The sequence below is a fragment of the Buteo buteo genome, chromosome 8 (genome assembly GCF_964188355.1).
Source record: "Buteo buteo chromosome 8, bButBut1.hap1.1, whole genome shotgun sequence".
NCBI lineage: Eukaryota > Metazoa > Chordata > Aves > Accipitriformes > Accipitridae > Buteo > Buteo buteo.
In genome coordinates, this window is record NC_134178.1 from 27,480,258 (window position 1) to 27,491,448 (window position 11,191).

At 42.6% G+C, this 11,191-nt stretch overlaps 1 protein-coding gene across 1 annotated transcript; it reads right to left on the reverse strand.

The window, feature by feature from the left end:
- Window positions 1–8,141: 8,141 nt before the first annotated feature.
- On the reverse strand, window positions 8,142–9,895 carry LOC142034030 (uncharacterized). Its single transcript, XM_075034735.1, has 2 exons — window positions 9,100–9,895; window positions 8,142–8,285 (listed from the first exon to the last, which is right to left on the reverse strand). Exons 1-2 carry the CDS (start codon window positions 9,748–9,750, stop codon window positions 8,181–8,183), a joined length of 756 nt encoding a protein of 251 aa, XP_074890836.1. The 5' UTR covers window positions 9,751–9,895; the 3' UTR covers window positions 8,142–8,180.
- Window positions 9,896–11,191: the final 1,296 nt, after the last annotated feature.

Genomic DNA, 11,191 nt, shown 5'->3' on the forward strand with positions numbered 1-11,191 from the left:
GGAACTTCCTTGGTGCTGGCTGTCTTGCAAAATGACACAACTCTATTGTGAGCTGTTGTTTAAATTGCAATTTACAGAAGTGATGATTAATCAGAACAAAGTAGAAGTAATGGAGCTAAAGTAGCCAGGGAGCTGGGTTGGATTCAGACTGGGTGATTTTGCTTGCCACCAGGCATTGCTACAGGTGTCTGATCAGCGACAACAATAATGCTGAGAGATAATGTGGGGCTTCCCTGGGAGCAGGGGGAGGAAGCCTTCCCGCCTCAACATTTTGCGGTAGGAAATACTAGGTATGATCAGACCTGTAGCACAGCATCTTCTTTGTAATTGTGACTTTAGTAAAAATAAAGTCTTTTCCTTAGAAAATACAGAACAGGGCTATTTTATATAGTAAACAGTAATGAATAATTTTATGCTGAATTCAAGACCAGTTCTTCTCCAACTTGTATTGTCGCAGCTACTCCAGCGAGGTGGAATTCACTTGTTTAAAAATGTGATGTTACAGTGAGAGTTATGTGAGTAATGGATTTCTAATGTGATGACTGAAGAGCAAAAATTGTCAGAAAAAAAGTAATTTTAAGTTGAATGAAAAAAAAAAATCTATCTTCCTGCTTCGGCTTTGGATCAGATGAAATCTTTGGAATTAGAGATTGTTCATACAAAATTTTGCTAAATTTGATTTCAGTATGTGTAATTAATTTCTTTCCTACATAGCTAAAATATTTTTATTTTTGTACTAATTTTCTTTTTCTTTTTTTTTTGGTAAAAGCTACTTTCTAAATTAACCCTTATTTGTGTGTTAATTGTTTTTACTTAAATGTCAAATGAGAACTAAAACATCTCCTAAATTTCAGCTAGATGTTAATTTTAATGGCACAAATTCAAATTACTCTGAATCTGGGTGAAGCTGAGGAGATTGTGGAAGCTTGTCAACCACATCCTAAAAGGATTCTACGGAGTTTGGAAGTAGGTAGTGAAATAAGAAGTTCATTCTAGAAACCCACTTAAATGTATGTGTGCCTATGCATCTCTTTCCCTGAGTGCCCAGACTGAACAGGATATTATCACTGAAGCAATGCAAATCCATGAATACTCATCCATCACAGCAAACACTGAAAATAACTGCTGAAATCCAGCTCACAGTCTGGCTTTTTTTTTTTCATTTATTCCCTAAATGAATTTGTAAATCGATGTTTAGCTAATAACCCATCATTACATCTACAAGCTTATCATTTCAGTTTGTAAATGCTGTTTCATGATAAATAAAGCTATTTTTTCTGATATTATAACAGTGTAATATAGAATAGCCATTTACTCAGTAGTATTCTGCAGAAATAGAATTCTACAGTTTTTGCAATATATTTTTTAATGCATGTTTTCTTGAAATCCTTACTCCTGATGGTGAAAGCTGACTTACAACAGAAAAACTCATCCTCTTCAGGATTATTGTCAATAAATGTGAAGATGTAATTTGAGTGATAATGAAAGAACATTTTATTGAAAATCTCCAGAGAGACTGTTTCACAAGATATAATTGGAGAGGGGCTAAGAGTCTCCTGCAACAATTTCCAAATTAAGCATCTCAGCCATCAATATGTGTATATTTAAAACTGTCTAGGGAAAAAAAAGTATTATAATCAATAACAATATAAGATTAGAATACAGCTATGCTGAAATGGGGACATGGAGGGGCCTGGAGAAGAAGTCTAAATTTCATGCAATTTGTACATTGAAATATTGTTCCTCAATGTACTCTTACCCTTCCTTTTCATCCATACCTTTGAAACTGTTGGGACAGATCACGTGTTGCAAATTGTGCAGCTGCACTGAATAGCTTGGTTTACAGAGATAGAAGACACTGCAATTTTTATTTTTTTAGGGTTTCTTTAGATAGATAAAGCTCCAAACAGTTTGTTGGTAGAGTGTGAGCTTTGCTTTCTGACACTTCTGTTTCAGGGCATACTGAGAACCTCTCAAATCCCCCTCCCTCTTCTGTGGCTCTAAAATCATATCTGGAAATAAAAATGTATGTTTGGAAAAACTACCATACTTTGCCAGTGTATTATCAAAGAGTTTATGATACCAGAGTTGCAAGATTTTCTTTGGTTGTATGTTTGTTTCCTGGTAGCATTTAATTCCTTAACATTTTAGGCCTAAATGATTTGAGACTTATTTGTTTCAGAGGTGGACTCATTTCCTTCTTGATTAGTACTTTGGTCACAAAAGCTGAAGCTGGAGCTCATCATTAAAGAAGACAACAGATTACTGGCTCTTCACAGCAGGGGAATTTTGTGGATGGAATCTGCTTTTCTCTCTGGCCCAAAATAATTCAAATCAATTGACCCTTAGTCCCATTTCTTTCTTTTACTCTAAGCTTTTGTGAAGGAGTAGAAAGAATGTTATTTGAGAGTAAAGGACTCATTTGAATGCCATTTAACAGTTGATTTGTCATCTTTCTTTTGGTGCTGATGAAAAGCTCTTGTTTATTTAAAAAAATCATTTCAAAGGTACTGAGAGATGTTTTTTATCCAGTATCTGAATTTGATATATTAATAATAATAATTAAGTTTTGTATTTTATGCTTGAACTTTACTTTACAAAAACAGAGTTCCTTAAAAATCTTCCTCTATAGATTGAAAATAAATGAATACTCATATTGCAAGCTTAGTGCAATTTAGAAACATCAGCAACTTTCTAAATGCTGAGAAGAATATTGTATTATTTTTCTTGGATACACAAACCAGATTTTCTATAGTTAGAAGTGTGTTCTGTTACAACATGAATTACCTATGATATTCTTTTGGGTTGATTAGTATCATTAGCAGGGCCACTGTTTCCATAATTTTAAAAGGGTGCAAGAACCAGTGAGGAACAGTTTGCTTGTGCACTACAAAAATAATTTTTGTACTCATGCAATTGTCTTTCTCATGGCTTTCCTTCTCCCCTCTCTCCTGTTATTTTTTCCTTAAAAAAAATTAAAAATATTTTCTTCTGGTTTCAGATATGCTATCTTTGGGGTTCTGGGCTTAAAATAAATATTTTACTTGCAAGTACAAACTTTCATGTAAGCAAAAAACCCCATTCTAAATTATTGTAGCTGATAACAGGGGAAGAATTTTGGTGTGCATTGTTACAAAATAGGCTTACAATCTCCTTTGCTTCAAAGACTGAAAACACAGAAAATTATTTGTTTTAAAAACCTTCAATCATTTTCTTACCATATGAAACTTGTCTTTCTTTTCTTCATTCTGCTTACCTATAGAAGGAGGTGAGTGGTTAAAACTGATATTCCTAAATTGTACTAGGACAACCTGAGCACTAAATCCAAATGTAATGGTGGTGATATTTCTGAATTTTTGTTCAGACACTGAGAAATAATTTACGGCATAAGTGTTTGACACTTAACAGCTTGAGAACCCCTCTGCTGCTGAGCAAAGCTGCACGAAATACACACGGTCCTAATAACCTCACTTCATGCTGCCATTTTTACATAATATGTAAAGCCACCCTTGTGAATTTCCATAACCAATTGTTTTTCTTAGTTGCCTTTTTAGAGCTATTTAGTCATGGGTCATGTAGAAGAAATTTTTCTTTCCTTTGTGGATTCCCAGCAATGCCTTGTAGTCACAGGTTGGTGGCCGAGCTGTCGGGCATCCCTACAGTAACCTTTGCAAGCATCACATTAGGGCAGTTCATTTTAATCTTATCTATTATATGGTGTTACATTAGTCTTGTAATGCCATTCACTATTGAAAAAGTATGCATGGCATAAAGTTGTGCACTTCATTTGGGGGGGGGAGTTGTTGGATCTTTTGTCTCTTTTTTTCTTTTTTAACCAAAATGTTTAATGACTATGGAATATTAACATTGGCATAAAAATAACCAAAAGCACTTTGCCAGCTGGGAAGATGGATGGAGAATTAGTGTGTGTTGGCTTGATGAAATAGTGAAAAGTTGATTGGACAGACCATCTGAGTTAATGGGAAAAGAAGGATAATGCAAAAATATGGATTGTAAAGGACACCGCTGTAGCAAGACATACAACACTAGCCAAATACTTCAAACAGATCCTGCTTGGCTTCAGCAGGGCTTGTTCACTTTAGCTCATCCCTGATCTTACTAGACCTTAACTGGTTCTGTAATGAGCCACAATGCAGATAAATCAATTGCAGATTACTTGGCAGTGATTGTAATTTGAGAATCATTGGTTTCAATCCTTATAAAATGGAAAATGTTACATTAATGCGAACCATCAATGATCAAAGTTTAGTATGGGGAGAAAGGAAAGGAATAAAAAAAATTATACTTGTCTTATCATTTCCCTTACATCTGCCATGCTAAACCATATCTGGAAATGTCTGAACATCCTTTCTATTTTGTTGTGACAGATGTGTGAAAACTGAGAAATATAAAAGTAATGGTGGTGTTTCTACAAAGAGTTTATTTTTTAACAGGGCCAGGTTTCAGCAAAATGCTAGGTAATATGAGAGAGTTTTTGTTTTTCTTTTGGTTCAAAATGTTAAGTTATTCTGGAACAAAATGATCAGTCATATATTGTGCTCTGAAAGCAGACAAATGCTCACCTACATGAGCTGCTAAATGTAGAATTGACAGACATGACCCTGACAAAGCTTCATACATGAGAAAATTCTGGAACAATAATACTACTCTTTAGAGGGGTGTCGTGGTTTTAGCCCAGCCGGTAACAAAGAACCATGCGGCCGCTCGCTCACTCCTCCCACCCCCCTCCCGTGGGATGGGGGGAAGACGGAGGAGAGAAAAGAAAAGAAAACTGGAACCTCGAGGGTTGAGATAAAGGCAGTTTACTGGGACAACACAAAGGAATTACAACAACAACAACGGTACTAATGAACGAGTATACAAAAAGAGTGATGTACAGTGCAACTGCTCACCACCCGGGACCCGACGCTCCACCACTTCCCCCACCGAAAGAAGGATCCACCCCCCGGCCCGCTCCCTATATATATACTGAGCATGATGTCACATGGTATGGAATAGCTCCTTGGCTAGTTCAGGTCAGCTGCCCCGGCTATGCCCCCCACCTCCCAAGTTCCTGTAAAAATTAACTCTATCCCAGCTGAACCCAGGACATTATCCACCCCTTATTCTATACCATCTACATCATGCCCAGATCTTACATTTTCCAATCAACCACTACCACTTTCCTTGTCTTATATATATATAAGTATATGGACTTGTTCTTCTCCCCCTGCACACACACACACACACACAAATGGTATTCCTTTAGCCTATGGGCTATTCCTCTAATGTGTCCATCGATTTATTTAGTCCATGACTTTGGGACTCCATCTGTTGTAACAGTTCTTCAGGATAAGAGAGATGGTGTGAGATGTTGGGTTGTTGCATGCTGCCTCTGGAACTTGTGGCTGGTACATTTGGTGCAACTTACGCCCTTGGTCTGCAGGTCGAAAATGTTGATCTTGAGGAAATTGCTGGATGCCAGTTCAAGTTCTATTGCTGTTGTACTTGGCTCAGTTTCAAAGTCCATGCTGCAGTCATTTGGGTAATTCTTACAGTAATACCCTTGATATGGCATATAGACATTATAGTTACAATGACATGCATTGGCAGGTTATTTAGCAATTAAATATTATGCAGCCCAATTCACTGGCTATTCTCTCCCAAAATCAAATCTCCCTGAGGTACACATTGAACTTCTCCATCCTTCTGCATCACCCACCAGGTGTACCCAGGTCCCTGAGCAAAAACAACTCCTTGAATGGGTTTGTCTCTGCTTGAGGGGGGACTAACCCAGACTGTCTTTCCTAACATACTCCTCATGCGCACCACAGGGACTTTATCCCCTTCAATAGTATGTGGAAGTCTTGGTTGGGCGGGGCCAGCCCGATTGGCAGATCCTCTAGTATTAACTAACCAGGTGGCTTTTGTTAAATGTGTATCCCAATGTTTGAAAGTTCCACCCCCCCATTGCTTTCAATGTAGTTTTCAGCAGTCCATTGTATCGTTCAATTTTTCCGGAGGCTGGTGCATGATAAGGGATGTGATATACCCCTCAATGCCATGTTCTTTGGCCCAGGTGTCTACGAGGTTGTTTCAGAAATGAGTCCCGTTGTCCAACTCAATTCTTTCTGGGGTGCCGTGTTGCCATAAAATTTTCTCTTCAAGGCCCAGGATAGTGTTCTGGCCAGTGGCATGGGACACAGGGTATGTTTCCAGCCATCCAGTGGTTGCTTCCACCATTGTAAGCACATGGCACTTGCCTTGGCGTGTTCGTGGGAGTGTGATATAGTCAATCTGCCAGGCCTCCCACTGTTTATATTTCAGCCATCGCCCCCCATGCGACAGGGGTTTTTGTCACTTGGCTTGCTTAATTGCAGCACATGTTTCACATTCATGGATGACCTGTGCAATAGTGTCCATGGTCAAGTCCACCCCTCAATCTTGAGCCCATCTATATGTTGCATCTCTCCCCTGATGGCCTGAGGTATCATGGGCCCACTGAGCCATAAATAGCTCACCCCTACGTTGCCAGTCCAGGTCCACCTGAGACACTTCAATCTTGGCAGCCTGATCTCCCTGCTGATTGTTTTGATGTTCTTCAGTGGCGCGACTCTTGGGTACATGAGCATCTACGTGACGTACTTTTACCACTAGCTTCTCTATCCGAACAGCGATATCTTGCCACAGTGCGGCAGCCCAAATGGGTTTACCTCTGCGTTGCCAGTTGCCCTTCTTCCATTGCTGTAGCCACCCCCATAAGGCATTTGCCACCATCCATGAGTCAGTATAGAGATAGAGCACTGGCCACTTTTCTCTTTCAGCAATATCTAACGCTGGCTGGATGGCTTTCACCTCTGCAAACTGACTTGATTCACCTTCTCCTTCAGCAGTTTCTGCGACTAGTCGTGTAGGACTCCATACAGCAGCCTTCCACCTCCGATGTTTTCCCACGATGCGACAGGACCCATCAGTGAACAGGGCATATTGCTTCTCATTTTCTGGCAGTTTATTATACAGTGGGGCCTCTTCAGCCCGTGTCACCTCCTCCTCTGGCGACATTCCAAAAATCTTTGTCTTCTGGCCAGTCTGTGATCACTTCTAAAATTCCTGGGCGACTGGAGTTTCCTATGCGAGCCTGTTGTGTGATCAGTGCAATCCACTTACTCCACATGGCATCAGTCGCGTGATGTGTAGAGGAAACTTTCCCTTTGAACATCCAGCCCAGCACTGGCAGTCGGGGTGCTAAGAAGAGCTGTGTTTCAGTACCAACCACTTCTGAAGCGGCTCGAACTCCTTCATATGCTGCCAATATTTCTTTTTCAGTTGGAGTATAGCGAGCTTCGGATCCTCGATATCCCTGACTCTAAAACCCCAGGGGTCAGCCTCAGGTCTCTCCAGGTGCTTTCTGCCAAAGGCTCCAGGTAGGGCCATTCTCCCCAGCTGCAGTGTAGAGCACATTTTTAACATCTTGTCCTGTCCGGACTGGCCCAAGAGCTACTGCATGAACAATCTCCCGCTTAATTTGCTCAAAAGCTTGTCGTTGCTCAGGCCCCCATTTAAAATCGTTCTTCTTCCGGGTAACTTGGTAGAGAGGACTTACAATTTGACTGTAATTTGGAATATGCATTCTCCAAAAGCCCACAACACCTAAGAAAGCCTGTGTTTCCTTTTTATTGGTCGGTGAGGACTTAGCTGCTATCTTGTTGATCACGTCCGCAGGGATCTGACAACGCCCATCTTGCCATTTTACTCCTAAGAACTGGATCTCCTGTGCAGGTCCCTTGACCTTACTTTCTTTTATGGCAAAACCAGCCTTCAAAAGGATTTGGATTATTTTCTTCCCTTTCTCAAAAACTTCTTCTGCTGTGTTGTCCCATACAATGACGTCATCAATATATTGCAGGTGCTCTGGAGCTTCACCTTTTTCTAGTGTAGCATTCGCTACATATCAAGGTGCCACGCTTAGATCACTGGTCGGCCCTGACCAGGGAAAGAGACAGATAACACACACAGTGTGAGCGCCAACTTCCGGCTTTTATTGCGCAGTTAATTCCTTTTATACTAACAAGGGGAGGTGGGGTTACAGGTACATCACAAAGCTGCGACTAACCCTCTAACTTTCCGTGACAACGCGAGATCTTCCGAACGCCGACCCCTACATTCTAGTGCAGTCTGGATCAGTCCATGGCAAATAGTGGGGCTGTGTTTCCACCCCTGGGGCAGTCAATTCCAGGTGTACTGGACGCCCCTCCAAGTGAAAGCAAACTGTGGCCTGCACTCCGCTGCCAAAGGAATGGAGAAGAATGCATTAGCAATGTCAATTGTGGCATACCACTTAGCTGCCTTTGATTCCGGTTCATATTGAAGCTCTAACATATCTGGCACAGCAGTGCTCAGCGGTGGCGTGACTTCATTCAGCCCACGATAATCTACTGTTAGTCTCCATTCCCCATTAGATTTCCTCACGGGCCATATGGGACTATTAAAGGGTGAGCGAGTCTTGCTGATCACTCCTTGGCTTTCCAGTTGGCAAATCAGCTTATGGATGGGGATCAGGGAGTCTCGGCTGGTGCGATATTGCCGCCGGTGCACCGTCGTGGTGGCAATTGGCACCTGTTGCTCTTCAACCTTTAGCAACCCCACAACCGAAGGGTCTTGGGAGAGACCAGGTAGGGTAGACAGCTGCTCAATCTCTTCCGTCTCCAATGCAGCTATACCAAAGGCCCAACGGTACCCTTTTGGGTCCTTGAAATACCCCCTCCTGAGATAATCTATACCAAGGATGCACGGGGCCTCTGGGCCAGTTGCAATGGGGTGTTTATGCCACTCATTCCCGGTTAGACTCATTTCAGCTTCCAATACAGTTAGCTCTTGGGATCCCCCTGTCACACCAGAGATACAGATGGGTTCTGCCCCTTTATATCTTGATGGCATTAGGGTACATTGTGCACCAGTGTCTACTAGAGCTTTATATTCCTGTGGATCTGATGTGCCAGGCCATCGAATCCACACTGTCCAGTAGACTCGGTTGTCCCTCTCCTCCACCTGGCTGAATGCAGGGCCCCTCTAATCCTAGTTAGAATATCCATTACTCACTTTTTGCACACGTGAATCAGAAGTCCCTTCAAGAGGATCAGAAATGAGATCGGCCCATCTACTGCGTCTGGGGGACTGCTCACGGGAAACTGGAGCAGCAGTTTTCCAAGAAGAATCCTCTTTTCTGGTTGCTTTGTCTCGCAACTCCCGTACCCGTGCATCCAAAACAGAGGTAGGTTTTCCATCCCACTTCCTCATGTCCTCTCCATGGTCACGCAGGTAAAACCACAGGTTAGCCCGTCGTGTGTACTTTCTCTCTCCTCTCTCTTGGGCAGAGGAACGCTTACTCCCAATAACTGCGATGCGGGCCTGTACAGGTGAGGAGGAGGACATATCCACTTTGAATTGCTGGAACTCTCGGGACAATTCCTCTACAGCTGAGACACAGGCCCGTAGGGAGGAAGAGAGACTTCCTTCGTATTGCCGGAGTTGGACAGCTAATTCATCCACCGTTTGTCCATAGCCTTCTTTCCAGGACATTACTGCCAATGAGTTGGCATAGGTTGGTGGTACACTTCGTAGAAACTTCCGCCACATCAGTTGTGTGCATTGGACTTCATCTGGATCTGTGGGTGACTGCCCATTTTCTGGATCATTATAAATCACCTCCAGCACAGCTAATTCCCGCAGGTACTGGATACCTCTCTCCATGGAGGTCCACTTGCCTTGGTGACATGTAACTTCATCCCTGAAGGGGTATCTTTCCTTTACACCTAACAGAAGTCGCCTCCAGAGGCTGAGAACTTGTGTTTTTCTTCCAATCGCCTTGTCGATGCCCCCTTCCCTAGACAGAGATCCCAACTGCTTGGCTTCCTTACCCTGTAATTCCACACTACTAGCCCCACTATCCCAGCACCGGAGCAGCCAGGTAACAATGTGCTCACCTGGGTGGCGGCTAAAATCTTTTCGCATGTCACGCAACTCACTCATGGATAGAGATCGGGTAATTATTTCAGGTTCTACCTCTTCCTCCTGTTCTCGCGATAACCCTGGTTCACTTTCATCTGTCACTAAGCTAACTGATTTCTTTGTGTGTTTCTTTTTCTGTACAGGGGTGACCGATACTGGCACAGGTTGGTTTTCTGGTTTAGCCGCAGTATCTGTCACCAGGATAGGGGTAGCCACGGTACCTGTTGTCGTGGTAGGGGCAGCCACGGTGCCTGTCATTGGGGTTGGGGTAGCCACGGTGCCTGTTGTCGTATTCTCCATCTTTCCCCCCTTTTCCCCCTGAGGATGCTTCCTACTATCAAGCAGTGTTTGGTAGATACCGGCCAGGGCCAAGCACAGTGTAGTGAGTTGTGTGTCTCTGGGATAGCCACAGCATTTTTCTTTCAAAAATTCTATCACTTCATGAGGGTTCTGTAGTTGTTCGGGAGTGAACTTCCAAGTCACTGGAGGTGAGAAGTTCTCTAGATACCTGCCCACATTCTTTCACATGCCGTGCCACCCATGCATATCAAGCTTTGGGACAGATCTCTGGGTGATACTCTTAAAGAGCCTTTTTGTAGCCCTAAACAAGACCTGGAACATAGTCAGGAGGCATAGCACTAACAGCACACTGGCTTGAGCATCCCAAGGATATTCAAAATTCTTGAAAACTGTTGTAATTAGTCGGAAGGAGAAAAGGGAGGGGAATGGACGGGGGGAAGTATCCCCTCCCAACTTCCCCATGGATTGTGTGTAATTACCAATAAAATCCGACAGAAGGTGCCCAAAGTATGGAAATGATATCACTGGCTCATACAGATACCAGCTTAACCTCATGACCAGTGATGTAATCATTTCACAAGTCGACGTTGCCCAGTACAGCAAAATGATAATCCCAATTACTCTCCCAGAGATGAGATACGCAACTACAGGCAATACATAGAGCATATAAGAACTTACAAAATGCCACCATGTAAACAAATTAATCAACATTGTGACTAACATCTATTTATCTAGTATAAGAAATGCGTATGACAAATTTGTTTCAAACAAGCTCTGGCCAGATCTGTCGTTATCTCAACCCTTCGTGCCCCACGTTGAGCGCCAAAAAGGACTGTTGTGGTTTTAGCCCAGTCGGTAACAAAGAACCACGCGGCCGCTCGCT